This window comes from Sprattus sprattus (genome assembly GCF_963457725.1).
Source record: "Sprattus sprattus genome assembly, chromosome: 14".
Lineage (NCBI taxonomy): Eukaryota > Metazoa > Chordata > Actinopteri > Clupeiformes > Clupeidae > Sprattus > Sprattus sprattus.
Genome location: NC_137912.1, coordinates 25,119,741 through 25,141,445, shown reverse-complemented (window position 1 = coordinate 25,141,445; position 21,705 = coordinate 25,119,741). Strand labels below are relative to the sequence as shown.

At 45.3% G+C, this 21,705-nt stretch overlaps 1 protein-coding gene across 1 annotated transcript; it reads right to left on the bottom strand.

Annotated features, from left to right (window-relative positions):
• Positions 1-200: 200 nt before the first annotated feature.
• Positions 201-15,164, bottom strand: msh2 (mutS homolog 2 (E. coli); the record flags this gene model as incomplete). Its single annotated transcript, XM_080851736.1, has 16 exons — positions 201-383; positions 7,065-7,249; positions 7,526-7,773; positions 8,309-8,513; positions 10,369-10,614; positions 10,733-10,830; positions 11,516-11,666; positions 12,142-12,265; positions 12,495-12,604; positions 12,769-12,968; positions 13,143-13,273; positions 13,400-13,549; positions 13,677-13,823; positions 14,008-14,295; positions 14,578-14,726; positions 14,957-15,164. The coding sequence occupies 16 exons, from the start codon at positions 15,162-15,164 to the stop codon at positions 201-203; spliced, it is 2,823 nt and encodes a 940-aa protein (XP_080707862.1).
• Positions 15,165-21,705: the final 6,541 nt, after the last annotated feature.

Below are 21,705 nucleotides of genomic sequence, written 5' to 3'. Positions count from 1 at the left end.
CACACACACACCAGTCTTAAATGTTGCAGAAAATATTTACTCATAGAAAAAAAAAAACATACACAAACATGGAAAAAAGACAAATAGAAGACATTCCTACAACAAAAAACAATATCACTAATGTAATATCTAATGTAGATGAAAGGTTGTAACTGCTATACAGGTGAGGGCAAACTTGTGAAGGCAGGAGCATCTGACCCTCAGGTGGAGACCATCTTGCTGGCAGAAGCCCGATGCACGATCTCGTTGACAAAGCTGTTATTGTGGGCTGTGAGCTCAGTCTTGAGTTCACACAGCCGTTGCTTGACGGCCTCCTCAGTCAAGCCCTCTAGGGGCAGGGCCTTCACCTGTGCCAGGAAACCCTCGATCAAACGCTCCCCCTCCTGGGAAAAAAAACAAACAAACAAAAAACAGGATGGCTTATGGTCCTTCACAGCATCCAAAAAGGTTTGCAAACAAATGGACTAAGGCTCCTTTTAGACTGCACGCAAAAGTGGCCCAAATCTGATATTTTTTGCTCATATGTGATCTGTCCCCCCCATAACAGTAACTGCGGTTACATGTGTCAGGATTTCAGGCTTTATCGGATTTAAATCGAAGATCCATTTCATGTAACTCCAGAAATCTAGATTTGTTGTGTCCGACTGAAGTTCAATTTACACCCCAAGATAACGCCATTGGAGTTGGTTGTTTATCGGAGAACGTGCTCATGTAACTTTTGAAATCAGAGAACAACTGGAGATGACGTCTTTGTGCATGCTTGAGATCCCGTCCATAGACATATACATGCATCATCTATGTCTATGATATTCGCTGCTAGATGCTCACTGTTCTTGTGCTCCTACATCTCATTCACTTTGAAATACTGAAACGAAATCTAAATGATCAAGACCATGCACCATTTGCTTTGCCCTCATGTGCTGCATATCAGAAATGGCCAACAGAAAAGCGAATTATTCTGACGGCTCCTATTACCATGGAAACAATAAACAAAGCTAACTTTAGTATCTAAATAGCAACTGCATATCAGAAATGGCTAACAGAAAAGTTGTCTCAACCAGAGACATGTATGTCTATTTTTATGAATATCCTGCAGACCGTCTCACAAGCTTATTCTTGTTGATTATGAAGAAACATAACACAAGAGGCCCGAATAGATATGAGCACCTTTACAACCCCTCCTTAAACACGTATAAGGACGTTCAGATGGCCGCAAATTCATGGAGAGAATACTATCCCATGTCAAACGCGATAAAAGATACTGCTCTGATCTATTCCCATTCCATACTGAATATTCTGTTTGGATCAAAGGTTTGTTGCGACATACCGTGATATTTCAGATGATAGTTATAAAGCTAGCTATAAATATTTTCATATTACTTTTCCACCACTTGTTAGTCATGTCATCCATTCATATCGATGTGAATCAATCAATACTAATACAACTTTAACTGTGATTTTGTTTTTCATTTCACAACCTATTTACTGTATAATCAACGGTAGCAGGTGCCCGCTTGTAAACATTCCACATTTGATTTGAACAGACGCGGCCAAGATTTGGATTTTTCACTGCCATGCACTTTGAGATAATGAGGTTGCCCCCCATGGATAGCAAAGCCTGACTAAAGCCAATATCGGATAAAGGCCATCATGTAAACGTACTGACTGAACAGCACAAATCACATGGAATCTGATCTATTAATTAAATTCTGATTTGGGCCACTTCCAAGTGTGGTCCTAAATCAGATGCTGGTCTGATCATATTGGATTTCATGCAACTTTTACATCACTCTAGTTCCACATTCATCCCAACTCTGCTCTGGCAGGAGTCACTATATGAATGAAACATGGAAGACAGCTGCAGTAGCATTAGTCTACACACAGCTGGGTTTAGAAGTCGCAGCCATTGTTCCACAAGAAGTCATACATAAATATGTCTTTGTTTTACCTCATCCTCGTTATCATCTGCACACAAAAGCGCTGTTCTATTTCATATTGGTCAACACGCCACAGTGGGTCTTCCTCCCGCGAGGGTGAGCTGTTAGGAGACGGAATTACAAATCAACTTATCCCCGCTACGTGGGCGCAATTAGTCCATATATATAGAGGTGTGCCTGCGCCGCCACTTCCTCTTTTCGCCTCCTAAACGAAGTTGAGCAGAGACGTACGTAAGTATTTTCAAATTACTAGAGAGAAAGAGCCATCTGATCGACCTCTTCTCTTGCGAAAGAGTAAGTCGCATTTGTTTGGCAGTAGCATTGTTTCACGATATCTCGTGCCTGTAGCGACCCTGCGTTTGTTAGAACGTGGTGTTGGTTTGGTTTCCGCGTTACTGGTTAACGCACATGGTCTAGGTTATAATTATAATAATCATTGTTGTCATTAATAGTAGTGATAATAATAATAATGATATTATAGTTCGTAATTATTATAGTATTATTGTAAACTGTTAAGAGTTAAATTACATAGCTTTGTCCGGGTGGGAAAACGCTGTTCAGGCTTACCAAAGTAAGCTATTGCTTAGAGAGCCTCTTTGTCTGTCAGGGCAAACGCTGCTCAAGCTGATTTTGCCTAAGAAATTGTTGTCATTAATAGTAGTAATAATAATAATAATGATGATAATATAGTTCGTAATTATTATAGTATTATTGTTAACTGTTAAGAGTTATATTGCTTAGAGAGCCTCTTTGTCTGTGAGGGCAAACGCTGCTCAAGCTGATTTTGCCTAAGAAAGCCTCTTTGTCCGGGAGGGCAAACGCTGTTCAGGCTAACCCAAGTATTGCTTAGAGAGCCTCTTTGTCTGTGAGGGCAAACGCTGCTCAAGCTAATATGTTGGAAGATGAGGATGACCACCCCTCAATAGTCCCACCTAGTGGCCAGGAGCCACGAGATGGAGGTGGAGAGGCTGAGAATGAGGGGCAAAGGGTAGCTGGCAGGAAGCACTCCCATCAGACAAGCTACCCCCTGTGGTCTCAAATGTGGGAACATCTGTGTTTGACAGAGGGGCTTCCCATCCTTCCGGATTTTGTAGCAGAGCTTCAGTCCTCCTGGAAAGCGCCAAACTCCGCTCCCCTGCCAAAAACTCAGCTAGCTAGCTTGGCTGGTGCTGAACGTTGCGGCCTGGCCGCAGCTCCGGTAGTTGGCCCCACATTCGCAATGTTGGCGGGTGCGTCGGTGAGGGCTGATAAGGATTCAAGCATTCCAGACAGACGCAGCAAGCCAGTGGATGCTGCGCTGCGGAGAACATATCAGGCCTCTGCGGTGGCGGCAAGGCTGTCATGTACAAGTTCCCTACTCCTGGTTTACCTGGAGGGGCTGCTGCAGGATTTGGCAGCCTCAGCACCTGGTGATGAGGTGTCAGAGATGCTGCGAGTGGTGGATATGCTGTTGCGGGGAACCAGTGCTCATGCACAAGCTCTGGGCAGGTCCATGGCCTCAGTGGTTCAGGCACGTCGCCAGTTATGGCTATCCCAGTCTGGTATGCCAGCCCAGGACTGCGTGGCAGTGGTGTCAGCACCAATTGTGCCAGGGGAGGTCTTTGGCCCTCCGTCAGAGGCGGCCATAGAACAGTCAAAGAAAGCACGTGAACTCACCAGGTCAGTGCATCAAGCTGGTAGGTTTCGGTAGGCAGCCGGTTTCGGGCCGGTTTCGGCAGGCAGCCGGTTGAGTGCAGCCCCACGGCGTTGGGCTGGTCCGCAGCAAACGGCGGCTCAGGAACCAATGGCAGGTTCAGGCCGGGCAGGTCAGGGGTTTTTTCGCCAGCAAAGGCCTCCCAAGTCGGCAAGGGGCCACCGAGGTGGTCACCGGTCCCGTCCATGACGGTGCGCACCCTCCGATCTCCCGTTTCACACCTCAGCACCTTGCTTGCTGGCGCCAGTGTACTCGCTGCCCATGGGTGTTGAGCACGCTGGAGTCAGGGTACAAGCTACAGTTCAGAATCAAGCCCCCACGTTTTCGGAGGGTTGTTCCCACCCTGTTAAAAGACGACTCAGAGCACAAGTCTCTCGCAAACGAGGTTTCAGTGCTACTAGGAAAAGGTGCGGTAACACTCGTGCCCTCAGATCAGATAGGACAAGGGTTTTACTCAACCTATTTCCTTATTCCAAAGAAGGATGGGGGTATACGCCCCATCCTCAATCTAAGAAAGTTCAACCGGTACCTGCGGCGCCTTCCATTCAGGATGCTACGCCTGTCCACCGTGCTCGCCTTTGTCAATCAGGGGGATTGGTTCACCACAATCGATCTGCGGGATGCGTATTTTCACATCCCAATCCACAAGAGTCACAGGAAATACCTTCGCTTTTATTTTCAGGGGAAGGCATACCAGTACAAGGTTCTCCCCTTTGGTCTGTCCCTGGCTCCTCGCACTTTCACAAAGTGCATAGCTGCAGCCCTGGTGCCACTCCGTCGTCAGGGCATTCGCATCCTCAATTATTTAGACGACTGGCTAATCTGTGCACCTACCCTAGAGAGGGCAAGGAGCGACACAGAGGTGGTGTTGGAGCACCTCCTCAAGCTGGGGCTTGCGCTAAACAGAGAGAAGAGTATGCTCAGGCCATCCATGTCTGTGGAATACTTGGGCATTGTGCTGAACTCAGCGACAATGAAAGCTTGTCTAACAACTCGGCGGCAGTTGGTTCTGAGAGAGAGTTTGGGCTATCTCTTGGGCCAAACTCAGATATCTGTGAGACATGGTCGGAGGCTGCTTGGCCTGATGGCAGCAGCAGCCCAGGTAGTGCCGCTGGGCTTGCTTCACATGAGGCCGCTGCAGCATTGGTTTTGGAGGAACAAGGTGACTCCTTACGAGAGTGGCCGACGCCTGTTACAGCGGGATGCAGAGTGCATCCCCAGCGTAAGCTGGTGGATATCGGCGATATCCAGGCAGGAAGGGATGTCCCTTGGTCAGCACAGCATGCTTCAATGACGGGCTGGGGGGCCTTGTGGCAGGGCCGTCCAGTTCGGGGCATTTGGGAGCAGGAATGGCAGGGGGCTCACGTAAACATGCTGGAGCTAGAGGCTGTACACCGAGCCTTAGTCTACTTCATGCCAAGCCTGCGGAGCAGAAATGTTTTGATACGATCAGACAGCTCCACAGTGGTATCCTACCTCAATCACGAGGGCGGGACACGCTCTATGTCCTTGCACAAGAGAACCCAAGAGCTTCTTCAGTGGGTTCATGCAAAGGGTTTCTCTGTACGGGCAGTATATCTGCCAGAGAAAGACAATGTGGCAGCCGATCTTCTGTCCAGGGGGGGTCCGAAGCCCGGCGAATGGCGACTGCACCAGCACATAGTGCAAGCCATCTGGGAGGCCTACGGGCGGGCCCAAGTAAACCTGTTTGCCTCCAGGGACACCACTCACTGCGAACTGTGGTACTCGATCCAGGGTCCCAGGGGAACGCTGGGGGTGGATGCTCTGGCAGGCGAATGGCCTCAGGGCCTTCTCTATGCCTTCCCTCCCTTTCCTCTACTTCCAGCAGTGCTGGCCAAAGTACAGAGACTTCGGGCCAGGGTGCTGCTGGTAGCCCCGGATTGGCCACACCAGCCGTGGATGCCGAATCTGGTGTCGCTGCTTGCGGGGTCCCCGTGGAGGCTTCCACTCAGACCGGACATGTTGACACAGGCTCGGGGGCAGCTTTGCCATCCGAACCCAGGTCTGTACAAGCTGCATGTTTGGCCCCTGGACGGGAACATCGAGACAGGTTAGGCCAGGCAATATTGTCAACATTGCAGGCGGCCAGAGCACCCTCCACGAGAGCACTTTATGCTGGTCGATGGGAAAGGTTTGCACGCTGGTGTCGTCTCAGGTCGACAGAACCAAATTCGTGTGACATCTCTGAGGTTCTGGCTTTCCTCCAGTCTCTCCTAGAGGAGGGCCTAAAGGAGTCAACCTTGAGAGGATATGTGGCAGCAATATCTGACCGTCACAACCTTGTAGGGCACTCAACCTCTTGCCGAATCCGGCTTTCCTGCCCAAGGTCCTTCCAAGATCCTTTGTGTCAAGGCCACTCGTCGTGGACTCCTTCCACCCACCTCCTCATGAGTCTGCGGAGAGTGCTAGGTTGCACCTTATATGCCCTGTTCGTGCATTGAGATCATACATTGACCGTACCCGGTCCGTTAGGCAAACGGATCAGCTGTTTGTGTGTTATGGGGGGTCGACGCGTGGCCAGGCAGTTTCCAAATAGCGGCTGGCCCACTGGCTGGTGAAGGCTATCGAGTTGGCCTATGAAAAAAGGGGGGTCCCGCCCCACTACGTTTTTCCCCTCATGACTTAATGTGGTATACTGTTGACCCACTGTGGCGTGTTGACCAATATGAAATAGAACGAAGGGTTATGTAGATAACCCAGGTTCTATGAATGTAGGTTAACACGCCACACAGCGTGGTCATTCGGGGAAGAGCTGACGCTAGTCGGCAAAAAGAGGAAGTGGCGGCGCAGGCACACCTGTATATATAGGGACTAATTGCGCCCACGTAGCGGGGATAAGTTGATTTGTAATTCCGTCTCCTAACAGCTCACCCTCGCGGGAGGAAGACCCACTGTGGCGTGTTGACCTTCATTCATAGAACCTGGGTTATCTACATAACCCTTCGGTTTCCACCGCAAACCAACTTCTAAATGAAACCCTAAACACTGATTCCATTGGATTAAATCCTACAAATAAGAAAAAAGTCTGAGAAAACTGTTTGGCCATTAAAAGCTGAATGCCACAGTAACAGTACCACTGTTTGAGGTGATTTCTTATAGGCAAGTTCTTATTGGTGGTATAAGGTTATGCAAAGGACAGATAAACACAACTGTTGTTCCACTTCTCCAAAATGTAACCAAAGCTTTAAGAGTAGGACACCATATCTCAGCAGAGGACACCAGTTAGCATGTTAGCTAGTTGTTATCACTGCCAACTGTGATTGTGTTGGTATTTGCAAGATTTGTGCATGCCTTTTAGGTCAGCTTGTTGGTTTTAGACCAAAACTCCAAAAAGACAAACAACATGAAGCAGACGAACATTTCGGGTCATCCAAAACAGAGTCTTTTGCACTGCTTGTGGATTCAGCTCTCACCTGTTTCTGGAGGCAGCGTCTCTTGGCCTCCGGACCCTCAGAGTCCCCGTCCCCACCAGCCTCCTGATGGGAGAGGTCCTGGAACTCCTCCAACTCCAGGGCCTTTTCCCGGGCGCTGGCGATCACATGTGGAGGGAAGTTGGCCATTTCCGCCACATGGATCCCAAAGCTCTGATCACACACACCTAACAAACATCAACAGACGATTAAGGCTCTGATCACACACACCTAACAAACATCAACAGACCAAAGCTCTGATCACACACACCTAACAAACATCAACAGACCAAAGCTCTGATCACACACACCTAACAAACATCAACAGACCAAAGCTCTAATCACACACACACACACACACACCTCACAAACATCAACAGACGGTTAAGGGTCAATCAGATGATCAAGCAACACTGGTTCTCAGTTCGTCCAGACTATTTGATGTGAAGATATTGGTCCCTCACCTTTCTTGACCCTGTAAAGCATGGTGAGTGTGTCGTGGGAGGTCAGTGCAGTGACATGCAGGTTGTGGACATTGGGCAGCTGCTGGGCCAGTGCGGTCAGCTCATGAAAGTGCGTGGCAAACAGGCAGAAGGAGCGCAGCTGGGTGGCAATGTGCTCAGAGATGGCCCAGGCCAGGCCAAAGCCATCATAGGTGGACGTGCCCCGGCCCAGCTCATCAATGATGATGAGGGAGTCTTCCGTGGCAGAGCTGAGGAAACCAAAGATGCCGAAAATGAGTTATTATATTATACATAGCTTAAACAGTTTAGTTGTAGAGGTTAAGGTACTAGTCACATAATTGACAACTTCATTGTCAGTACAGGTACAAGGACAATGAAAGAAAGTTAGCATCTAACCAGAAGTGCAAGAAGTAGCATTGTTTACAGATTAAGTGCAGGGGTGATCCAATAAATGTCAGTCAATATTGTTACAATATAGGCAAGTATGTACAGTGCAGTGATAAGAGTAACTATGAGTACTCGATTTTACTGTAGGTGCAGACTATAAGTAGAGGTAGTGTAGTGTTACTTCACAGTGTGCTATTTACAACATTACACAGTGTTTGTGCAATATAAGCAGTACACAGTATGAAAAACAGTACTCTCAGCAGCAGGCAGTGAGTGGAGTCCGTGCCAAAGTATCTTACTAACTGCTTTAAATAAAGTCTCTAAATAAATATGACAGGCATTACAAGTGAATCACATGAAGCAAAGAAGCCGGGGAACAGGTGAATAGGTGCCTACCGAAGTATGGCTGCCGTCTCCAGCATCTCAGCCATGAAGGTGGACACGCCCTTGATCTGACTGTCTCCAGCACCCACGCGTGCCAACACGCAGTCCACAACGCTCACCTCCGCTTCCTCACACGGCACAAAGCAGCCGATCTGTGCCATCAGCACGATCACTCCAACCTGACGGATGTAGGTGGACTTGCCTCCCATGTTAGGACCTGTCATACAGACAAAAGCAGTGTAGAGCTTATCCACTTTGGTTCACGCAGGTAATAGACAACAGATGAAACCAAGTTGTACTTCATTTCTTTATGTCTTTATGTAAAAATAAGTATTTGAACCCCAAGCAAACAGCAAGAATTCTGGCTCCCAATGGCCAGTTATGTGCCCAAAAAGCACACAGATTAGTCCTCATTAGGTCTAACAAGGCATACCTGATCTCAACTGGTGACCTGTAAAAGAAACCTGTCCAAAGAATCATACTTCACACCTTCAACCTCACCACCATGGGCAAGACCAAAGAGCTGTCCAAGGACGTCAGAGATAAGATTGTAGACCTGCACAAGGCTGGAATGGGCTACAAAACCAATGGCAAGCAGCTTGGTGAGAAGCAGATAACTATTGGTGCGATTATTCATAAATGGAAGCAACACCAAACAACTGTCACCCGCTCTAGGTCTGGGGATCTATGCAAGATATCCCCTCGTGCGGAATCAGTGATCATTCGAAAGGTGCAGAATAACCCCAGAACTACACAGGGGGAGCTTGTGAATGATCTCAAGGCAGCTGGGACCAGAGTCACCAAGAAAACCATTGGCAACACACCACGCCGTCATTTTTTGAAGTACTGCAGCACTCGCAAGGTCCCCCTGCTCAAGGAAGCGCATGTACAGGGCCATCTGAAGTTTACCATTGCACACTTGAATGATTCTAGGGAGGATTGGGAGACAGAATGTGGTCAGATGATGCCAAAATCAAGCTCTTTGGCATCAACTCGACTTGCCGTGTTTGACAGGGGGGGGGGGATGCTGAATATGACCCCAAGAGTACATCATACCCACCATCAAGCATGGAGGTGGAAACATTATGTTTTGGGGCTGTTTCTCTGCCAAGGGTACAGGACGACTCCACCGCATCAAGGGGACTATGGATGGGGCCATGTAACGTGGAATATTGGGCTTGACCCTCATTCCCTCATTCCCTCCCATTGAAAACACAACCTTAAAGATTTGGAGAGGATCTGGAAAGAGGAGTGGACCAAAAGCCCTCCTGAGATGTTTGTAAACCTGGTGACCAACTACAAGAAACGTCTGACGTCTGTGCTTGCCAATAAGGGTTATTCCACCAAGTACTAAGTCAATTTTGTCAGTCAGTAATTTTTTGCATCAAATGCAAATAAAGTCATAAATGTTATAAAATGCATTTTTCTGGATTTTTTTGTTGATATTCTGTTTCTCACTGTTAATATACACCTACCATTACAATTATAGATCACACATTTATTTGCAAGTGGCCAAACTTGTGAAATCGCAAGGGGTTCAAATACTTATTTTCCCCACTGTAAAAGGCATGCAAAAGCCTTGCAAACGCCACCAACAGCCCAGCTGAAATTGATGGCAGTTTAGCTGGCAATGTTATGCGTGTAAAAGCTTTCCTTACATTTTTGCAGGGTGCACCAGCCCGTTACACAGAACTACATAGGGCATATTCAGGATGGCTAGTGGGGAAGACAAAGGTGTTTATCTGTCCTTCACATAACCATATGCTATCAAAATGAATTTGAGGATGGTACCTAAACTAGTTGCCTGTAAAACCATATCTCAAAAAGTGTGGAATTGTTGCATAGTGTTACTTTAGTGAGTCACCATGATCAGGGTGAAGTACTTTTCTTTTGATCAGATGAATGTAAAAGTTAAATGTCAGTAGCAGCAGCTACAATATTTCAAAGAAACACACAATGTGTGCCACAATAAAACCAGAAGCAAATGCTCTGATGGAATGATTGTGTCCTTTGATATTGATAAGATGGGCTTATTTGGACATCTCTGTTCTTCTTGAAGTAACTGGCTGTACCTGTGATGATGTGGAATGTCTCCTTGCCCCGGGTGAAGGACATGTCATTGGGGATGAAGGCCACGTCATCCTGTGCCTCCACGCAGGGGTGGCGTGACCCCTTGAGCAGCAGGCGGCCTGAGCCTTTCTCCAGCATGCGTGGACGCACGTACGGCACAGGGGCAGCGTGGGACACCAGCGCAAAGCTTACTACTGCGTCCAGCTGTGCGATCACCTCATTCAGAGTGTGCAGAGGGTCCAAGTAACCTATGGAATTCCCCCCAAAACAAACTAATATTAGGTCTGTGCCAAACACGCTGACGTGGTCATTATCCAAGAATATACTCATGACACACATGTGGTTCATCGCGTGTTGGGTACTTACCTGAAGCAATGCCAATGATCTCCTTAACAATGGCATTCTGGGCCTCTTCGTACTCCTCTCTGCTCTTAGTGTACTCTTCATTAAGAGAGCTCAGTTTGCTGCAGAGCAAACACATCACACCTCAGTCAATCACCTGCCTGCTCATTTGTGGTCTTTAGAAGGCACAGTGACAACAGTAAGACCCCAAATCTAAACTCAACTCCTTTTGCTCACAGAAAACCATTCACTTTCTATTACCGGTACTGACAAGAAAAACAACCCTACAGTAATGAATCGTCCTCTTCATTTGCCAGCATAAAATATGTATACACATAGGTAGTTTCATTTATATATCTGTTTGTCTGCTATGCCCCCTACAGAATACCCAGTAGAAAGCCTACATCTGGGCATGTGCAGAAACATGTGAATGAAGACTACTATGATTACATGAGCTAGAAATGCAGGTGATCGACTTTGTTTTTGCTGCTCAACTCTTTTTCACAAGTTGAATCATGGTAAACCCAATGAAAAGTGTCAATCTGAAATCATCCTGCTTTCATTACTGTGCTGCTGAAGACTCAAACTGAAAACACATTTACAAGTGTGTGTGTGTGTGTTCACAGTTTTGTGGCAGCATGTATAGTCACACATCCAGTTTACTAGTTAAGCATCTAAACATGTAGTCGTAAACTGCTTATGTCACTTTTTTGTGTACGCAACACCTCATACCCAAGATCTGCGCCACATGTGTGTGTGCCAGTAGAACCAAAGATGTGCACTTATATCTGAGAAGGAGCTTCTGACCTGTTTGTGAAGCGCACTCCATTCTTCTGCACGTCCAGTGTGGTGAACTTCTTGTTGTTCCTCAGACCCTTCTCTTCCTTGCAGGTCACTCTGAAAAAGTAGCCATGTTGAGCATTGGACTCCAACTTCATAGTCTTTCCAGCATCCAGACCTGCAACAGAGATTACAACAGTTTTCCTCAGGCGTCAAGGGAGTAGAACACAGGGGGATGGGACAGGTTGTAGGGGGTTAGCTGTCGGTAGTTAGCATTTTATGCCAAGATACTAATTTATAATTGGCTGGTTTCGATCATGCAAGAGTGAGGCCAATCAACATCAGGTTTTGATTACTGTGGTCATCGCTCATATGGCATTTGCAGCACAGGCCCAAACTGAGCATCAAACTAAATCGGGTAAGACAGTTCACATTTTTGTACTGGGCTGAATTGACTCATTTTCAGTTAAATTAATGGGAATGCTACTAGGCCACTCTAGATCTGTAGACTATCTCCATGGTAGGACCGGCTAGATTCAACATTAGGGCAGAAGCACATCCGTGATTCTGGCTGAACCATGAAAAGATAACGTCATTGACCCATAGGCAGTTCCCTGGCTGAACCATGAAAAGATAAGGTCAGTGACACATACCCAGTTCCCTGGCACCACTGGTCAGCACGGCCTGCATGCCCTTCTCCAGCTTGTCCATGTTCTCCCTCAGCTCGCTCAGAGTCGGGTCAAATGACGGTTTCACCAGGAACTCATGGTGTTCAATCTGCATAGGGATTCGGTGAGATGGTAAGAGCTTTTGGTTTCAACAGTCTAGCTATTGAACACATTACACCATGGATGCATTGCATTAAAGGAATAGCAAATCACAAAGGCTGGTAAAAGTTAAACTGAAACTATTCGGATAATCACAGTAAAACTGTAATGGAACAAAGCGGGAATAGCTAAACAGTCTCAGGGCCTAAATTGCTTCAGTATGCAATAACACCGCTAACCTGGTTCATGTCCAGCGTGGTTTCAATCATATCCTGGAACTTGGAGAAATCCAAGACGAGGTCATTGAGCGGAGTGATAAAAACTGCATTCAAGAGGACCTCATGTTTTCCTTAAGGGATAAGCAGAAGGGAAAACTGGTGAAAGATGTTCATCTCCATGTTCTCACTCTATTTTTCCTTGTGTGTGTGTGTGTGTGTGTGTGTGTGTGTAGACTGCTATGATATGCATAGTTTTCAGGGTGAGGCTGACTAAGAGGTGTGGGGTCCTGCTCACCACTATAGCGCTGCAGGGCCAGGACCAGCGCAGGTAGATGACCCACAGCCTGGTAGGCACGGTAGCAGTCCTGCAGGGTAGCACTGTGCCTCTGGAACTTCTTGGCCAGACGGTTGAGGTCAGGGAAGCGCCGGAGCAAGTCTTCCTGACAGCTCTGCCTCAGCTCAGAGTCCTCCATAAAGCTTTCCACAAGATCCAGTCTGACACACACACACACACACACACACACACACACACACACACACACACACACACACACACACACACACACACACACACACACACTTATTAACAGACCTAAATATATGTAATGGGGGAAAAGGCTTAAGTACAAAGTTCGACTTCAACTTCGATCTTCTCCAGGCCTGGCTCACCTCTCCTCAATCTTATTCTTGTCAATCAGGGGCTGCTTGATCCACTGGTTCACCAGGCGTTGGCCTTGGGGGGTCCTGCACCTGTTCAGAAGCCCCGAGAGGGAGTGGGAGCCTACTGTTGAGTCCGACCCCTAAAACATGGTCATAGACATTAAAGAGGCACATATTTCTTCCACTGACTTCTAAGGGAGAGAAAGTTATTAGAGAAGCAGCACAATGACTTCACCCAATGCCAATACCCATCCTCATATTCTTACAGGGAACAGGTTGAGTGCATTCACAGCAGCATTATCCAGACGCATGAACTGATGCAGGTCAAAGGACGTAAACTTGTAGGAGTTGAAATTGGCTTCATCAGACAGGAGCTCCAGATACTTGATGACCGCTGCCAGGCAGGACACGGCAATCTGAGGAGGACACACATGCACATTCCTGATGCCCAGAAGAAACATGGCCGTCTGATAGATGTGCTGAAAAGGGTAGAGATCAATGCAGGGATGTGTTATAGTGCAATCTATAAGAGTGGGCTCAGACCTGTTTCTCAATCTCTGGCAGGGCAGCACTGGACACACTCTCCCCCTTGCGTGCTCTCAGCAGTCTGTCCAAATCCTGTACAATGTCCTTTGTGGTAAACTCTGACTTCTTCCTATCTGACAAGAGGACGCCTCCTCGTAGGACAACCTAAAACAGACAGGCAAAGCAATCCGAATATCATACCTATGCACCTGTATGCACTCATTTTTTCTCCAACACATAAACAAACATACATCACTGAGCGCATTAAGTGTGGAACCCATTAAGTCAGCCATCATTGTGTGGTGTGTTGATTATGAATCTGTGGCCATTGGAGCATTTAGACACTGACCTGTCTAAGCTTGCCAGCGTCTCCCCCTGCGTCCCCCACGGGCAGCACACACTCCTTGGGCCCGATCTGCACCAGTAGGGCCTCCAGGTTGGAGAACTGATCGTTGTCAGGGAACTCACAAACGCCGACTTTCCTGAGGATGGAGTCAACATAACCCACGCCCACAACTCGCTGTCCATCAGGCCCGGAGCCCACACGGATCCCGACGACTCCTGCTAGACCCTCTCCTGGAGCCCCACCACCACCAAACAGGATCTCCTCAAACTGAGCCAAATTCCCTGGTGATGCCTGTTCAAGCAATGTCATAATAAAAGATAAAGCACTTGAAGATTAGAAAGTACTACAAAAGAATAAATGTCCATAAGACTAATAATCATACTCTATCAGTCAAGCACAAAGAAACAGTCATATTTAGCAATGGGAATGGTTACATTTTAGACACCATGTTTTGCAGCTGGACAGTGTAGTCAAAGTCCTTCTCTTGTATAGTGCAAATGTTAGAACATATATTGGCGGTAGGCAAATTACGTTAGGCCCCAAAGACCTAGGCAGTTTCACCGACTGACCTACCTTGTATTCGATCTGCCAATCGTTTTCTTTCTTGCCGCCAGCCTTGTTCCTGTAGACCTCGACGCGGTACTGGCGAACCAGGAGCAGATCTCTCACAAAAGACTCGAAGTTCATTTTACTGAGAACCACGCTCTCAAGTTTCTTGCTCCCTGCACAGACACCACAAGTTATTCCACAGCCAAACAGTCACTATTTGCAGCTAACACGTTAGCAGATTAGCCGGCCTTAGACTTGCATGCCCCCGAACTGTTACGAAGGCACATACGGTATACATCAATATATCTTCAGAATTGTGATAGCTACAATCTGCAGAAAACTTTTAGGGTAAAGACAAGTTGCCGTTAGCAGTATCTAGCTAGCCAGTTACAGTTAACGTTACCTGATCCGAGGTTTTTGATAACTCCATTAGTCTTGAAAACTTCTTTTGCTGCATAAATGGCATCTTTTCCGTGCACAGTATAGTAATCGTTGCGATCAAAAATCCGGAATGTCGTGTCTGGTTTTTCGGGCATAGAGAAAAAAAAGCTTAAGAAACCCGCTTCGGAGGCACTGTCCAGAGACAGGTTATGCTTTGGTTGCACCGCCATGCTGGAATCTCCCGCCACACAGTGGACGCAGGGGCCAATAGAGAAACGAAAGCCCGCCTTCTGCGTCACGGGGGGGGTAATGTTGAAGTAGGCCTAAAGTTGCCTGCAGTTTACTCTTTTGTAGGAGGCCCAATGAGGGTAAATGTTACCATTTTAATATACATCATCATCAAAGTATATCTGCTCACTCAGACAAACAAAAATTTTGTACGCGACTCTCATGGTCTCTGTAAGAAGAATCCATTTTCAGGTACAGAAATGTCACTCCTGCAAAGCACTTTAATGCGGGACCACAAAACCATAGATATCTTATATAAAGGCTAGATGTATTACGGAGGACTCTTGTATGCTGAGTTTTAGTAGCATAGATATTGATTTTACATAAATAGCTTGTGCATGTGTATTTATTGCACCTATCCCATGTTTATAATTCTTCAAAAGTATGCAGTGCCATAAGAAATATCTTACGTTTACAACAAACCAACCCGTTTGAAAATCGGTTGAAAATTGAGCAAGTTCTGGTTATTTAAAAAGTATGTACCACTGCATAAGGCTCAAAGTCAACATATGGGCTGCATGTTGGCTGTTCACCGTTTACACCACAATTAAATAAACCAGTAAATATACCCACATTATGCCGTTTGAGCTGCGGGACTCACATAGGGCAGCGACTCACATTCGGCAGCGACAATCTGGACCCTGTATTACAGGGGTTAGGGCATAGGGGTCGGAACGGAACATAGTCTATATGCCTATCTATGTCCAAAACCGCTAATGTCGTCTACTAGCCTATATGTAATACTCGCCTTTAACTGGAGATGGCAGCACAGCTCTTCTCATTGTGCACAGTCCACCTTCAGAATCTTTTAGGCCTATATGAAGTGGTTTCATGGATTCATTTTGGCGCATCATTTTTTGTGTAGAGCACATCAAGGAGTATACTCAACGTTGTCTACTTATCTAATTTCTGCCTTGGTGTGCTATAATAATGTCTTCGTGTACTTGCAGGGGTTAATTAATTGTTGGGTGAGAGGTATTCTGTGACGCAATTGCTTCTATGTTGGTCACCGTCTCTGAACTGAAGACAACTGCCTTCGTATTGAGATTTTAACGTTATGTTATAGCCCTAAATAAAAAATAATTGCAGTAGTTTACATGTAGACCATTTTATACCATGAAGAATGGGCTCAAAAGGCTTTGTGCAACTAGAGGCTGGTATAATGATTTAGAGTGCAACTTGTCTACTCATCACTTTCCAAGCCTGGAAAAGTCATGAAATTCAGTACATTTATTTAAAGTTTTGGAAAAGTCATGAAAAAGATATTGTAGGTCTGATTAAATTAATAATGTTATTGTACCCTTCCATGGACAATGTTTTGTTCTGCACATTTCTGCAGGGTGAAAAATAATGCAACATTTTCAATGGGATAGGATGGGGTGGAATAAAAAGTCATGGAAGTTTTGAAATGGGTGGGAACCCTACAGGTGCTCTAGGGCATAATAATCATAATATCCTATGCTGCTGCCATTTCAGCGTGGTATTTTTTACTCTTGTTTCATCACAGCCACACAAAAGCTGGTCTCGTCTGTTTGAAGACGTGACGGTGCCATTGTCTCACCTCTAGGGGACAGCCTTGTGTTCTGAGATGCTGGGAGCGTAACAGGGGTCCTTTTTTCTATCCAGCTCCTCCAGAGCTTGATCTGTTGGCCAAATATAGGCAGGAAACACTTCCTGCTCTCCAAACAAATGCAGTCACTTTACTCTGTGGGGACTTCACTTCTTATGGAATTCCCAGATCAGCAGAGTGCGTCTGTGTGTCGTTGGTGTAAACAAACATCTGATTCAGAGTAAGCTGCCCATGGAAACTATGACATAACATTGTATTGTGCTAAAGAATATTTATGAATATTTATGTGCTTAAATGTGTACACTACTTCGACTTCTGTAAGGATATATTGAACGATTGTACAGAAAATAGATAAATAATATTTGGTATGTAAAAGACAATAAATCAGGTTACCAAGTAGTCATTTATGTTGTAAGTTTTGTGGTTACCGCTATGCATTTTAACTGACTGTGATGCTGATGTTTGACCACTAGATAGCAGGCGTGGGCTGGTAGTGCATAATAGGATTGTCTTTGCAAGATCTTGCTCAGAGGGAAACTTCTTACAAAAGATTCTGACAGCTTCAATCTGCTCTAATTCATACTGATAGGCTTATGATTAGAAAGAGAGTACTTTCACAGAGATGGAGGTATTTAAATCAGTAACACTCTTACAGTAACAGCAGTCTGAGACCACACAGTGTATGACTCACATTTGAAATCAGATCAGTGCCAGAATAAAAGTCCTTTGCTGTGTTTTAAGGCATTTCATCCCCTCTGCTGGTTCTCCCATTGCTCTACTCCCTTAAACTTCCATTCAACACCTCCCTTGTTGCCCATGGTTTTCTTGTTTTCCCCATTCTGACACTGACTGCCAGCTCCTCTCTCGTCACCTCCTCTTATTCGTATCATCTCTTATGCTTCAACCTGATGAGTGAGTTCAATTTCTTGTCAGTATGATTGTGCTCACAGACAATGGATAAGGGATGTGGTATGAGGTGTGTGCGCTGCTGCAAGAGCAAATGTGTGTGTAGTGTGTGTAGGTTTGGAGAGATGTGAGTGGGCAGTTGCTGATGGTTATATTTAGGTTCACTCTAAGCATTTACCCACCATACTCAACATGTGTTCATATTTGAGTGTGTGCATGTGTGCTTGTAATTTTGTCTCGGTATTGGTGGTTGATCTGTCTGTGACACGCCAGGTGTCTATTTGTGTTTTTTTTGCTGAGGCCACTTTCTGCAGTGACTGTGTGTGTGAATGGGTGTGAGGTGGGTGGGTGTGGCTTTTGACAGCTAGCTGTAGGGGTCTGGATAATGGCCACATGCAGCACTGTTCACACACTGCCTGACACACTTAACACACATACACATACACACCACATACCGGCTCTCACACAAACACTGACCATTCTAACTTATTACATATCCCACTCATCAAACACACACACACACATACACACACACACACACACACACACACACACACACACACACACACACACACACACACACACACACATTCCATCCCACCCGCCTTACACAGAAACACACACCCACACACTTCAACCTCACATACTCAACCCATTCGGCTCACACTCTTGGGCGCATTTGCAATTCATGCTTTGTTGGTTACTGCCAATGGCATATGTTTGATTTCAACATTGTGGCAAACATATTTCCACAGCTGCAGGTTTAACTTCAGATCATTGTGTAGTTATGCAGTATATATCCGTAATGTTGCTCATGTTTCATATATTTTAAAAGTAGGCTAGATAAGTTCCATTTGCTGGTTCAATGCACAGTTTACATTCCGCAAATGTCCTTCCACAAATGTCCTTCCGAGTGTTGCTTACCTCCAAGACAGAATTAGTAACCGCTTGTGAATAAATTGATAGTCTCCTATTTGATGGGAAACCGAAAGATTCATGCATCAGACTAATAAAAAGCATTTTGATACAAATCAGAAATATGTTTGTAATGGCAATTAATGTATGTGGGGAGCATAAGGACAAATCCCTTTGCCTCCAAAACTTCAAGGAACATGCCCTCTCGGCCCCAAGACTATACTGTTATTACTCCACTACTCCACTAGTCAACTCCATTTCCTCACCACAACAAACGCTTCCCTACGTCTTCTAGGACTAGAATAACAACAACATGGTGGCATATTGAGTGGATCACTCAATCACTGAATCTAAAAATCATGTCTTGTTCAAGTGGCACAAACATGCCAAAGCCTATGCCTGGTCTCCTGGATAAAAAAGACATCTGAGGTCAAGAGGGTTGTTAGTGTCTGTCCTCTATAGTGCCTATATCCAGCAAAATCAAATTATGCATGAATGCATTCATTTGTCCGTTCATTCATTCATCGAATTGAACTCATTTTGTGTGCCAAGCACACAGGTTTCATTCAATAGGGGGTAAACTGTGAAATGTGACCTCAGAGAATGTTATGTCAGCATACTGTGAATAAAGCGTTATCTCATAAGCTATAACAGCGAAACAGATTAGCTTTGGCTGAGGGGACACAGGTCAACTGCTATAAAACAAGGTGTAGCTATCCGACAGAGATACAGATTTCCAACTGACATAAATGGCTGTGTTCCAACCTTCTGTGATATCTGATGGCCTTCCTCCAAAAGAAAGGATGTCAGGTTAAAGATTCACCAGAGAATGACTCTCATTTATTGGCTAGCATGTGAGAATACTCATTCACACATACAGATTTGCACAGCATTCCCTGAACCAATGACAGTGGTGGCCAGGACCAAAGGCAATTGCCTAAAGTACCATCCGCATGAGGTTGGGGGCATGCCCAATAATCTTTAATGGAGGGGACAACCGCCCCCCCCCCCCCCCCAACCTATCCCCCAGAAGGTGACGGAACATTCAGAAATTGTTCTTCCGCCTGGGGCACCAAGTGAGCCTCCTCAACCACTGCTGAGGAAACACAATCCCCAGGCTGCTGTGCCTGTCGGTGCATGGAGAAGCCCTGCAGAGCATTAAGAATGAATGGTTTTGCAGTATCACAGCTCTTGCCAGAGTTATTTTCTCCACTGTTCATCACACACAGTTCACAAGCAAACAGCAGCTTATCAGGACGTAGGGTGGGACATGGGCAGAGAACACAGAGCCCTTGTGCTGTGCTGTTACACACTATCAAGTGGGAACTTATATTTGCAAACATGCCAAACATTTAGTGTTTGAAGTGAAGCTGGACTTTTTAAAAAAATGCTTAAATCATCTTTAATCCAACGTGGCTTGGGTTTACAGGATTATTAGTGCAACACGAGGATGAGTGGTAACCTGATCTTTACATAAAGCTCAGAATGCCATTAATACAGCTTCATTTTCCTGTGTAAATGACGCAAGACCAGATGCTTTGCAGTACTTAGCTGTATGTGTCATGCTGAAATGTATCCAAACACCAAAATTACAACACTAAATTGAGGAACAAGCCAACAGGAATTAAAACAAAAGTCTGAAACAGCAAATTGTAGATTGTAGACGACCAGACAAAAATATTAATATTCCAGTTTGGCTATGGTAAAGGACAATACAATTAAGCTCATATAGATTGACATATCACATTCAAGAACTTGTTAAAGGGTAATATCTCCTTGCCAGAAGACCTAATTTAAACTGATAATATTAGCTGGAAGTGTCATATTTAAGTAACTCAGACATAAGTGTGATCAAAGACATCATTCCCATCCTTTTCCTCATTACCTGTCTCGTACGTACGGGGCCAATTTGGAACTTCACATAAAGAAGGAAATAGTCATGAGGTCTCACCTCATTTTTTATATAAGATATAATACTACAGCTCATAAAAAATAATTAATTCTATAATAAATGTGTCTTGCCCCAAGGATGTTGCATAAAAGTATGTAGCAACAGTTATGCCTTTTTGGAAAAAAAATTCTTAAGACTCATTTTGATAATAAATTGATTTGACATATTGTCAGTCCTCAATAAATAAGCTGACATGGATAGAGAGGCATGTTGTCTGTGTTGTAGGAGCAGTGGTTGGTGATTCACTGTTTCCTCCATGCTTTTATGAGTCTGGCTTCTGGTAGACCCAACCAAGCCTGGACTGCAGTCCAGGTTTCGCCTACTTTCATCTCTCCCTCAAATCAATGAGATTTAAAGGCAACGATCACAGCCTGGTCTTGTAAACCTGCAGACCTTAGTTTTGAAAATGTCAATTTATTATGACACACATTTTGAAGTGTGTCATAATAATCAGGGGGAGGTAGACCAGGCAGTCAAGCAAGATGCTAGCTATGGGGACTTGATGCAGTCCACTAAGATGCACTGCTTCTTTTGGCTTCATTTCTTCTGGCTATTACCAGCTCCTCCCAGTGTAAATGACATGCCATGAGCACTGAGCACCAAGTGAATGTCTGGATGTGCCAAGAGAAGGAGACAGACATGCACTTTTAGAAGGATTATGAAGACCTAGAAAGTTTAACACAGAAAGAGACACATCTTTAACACAGATAGAGAATCAACGTGTATATGCTCAGTTACTTTGACACACCCCTCTGTTTGTGTTTCTTATTTATAATCAGCAATCAGATCTATATAATCTGTACAGTTACTAAATAAATCCTGGGTAGGCCTACTGATCAGGGGGTGAAGCTGTAACCAACCAGACTCTGATGTTGAGTAATTACTAGCAACAAACAAACCTCCATAAGCAACAGGAGGCATACTGTTTTAACGACACACAAACCTTTGTTGATTATTTTGTGATGGAAAGAATTACAATATTTTTTACTCAGAGTCATCTTTGTATGAAAAGACTATGCGGGTGTCAGAGACAGGAAAACATTATCTTCAGCACCAGCACATTGCAACAATTAAGAGTATTTGTGTGCTAGATGCTCCTTTTTAAATTAGAAACAGATTAAGGGGGTGAGATTGTGTGGTG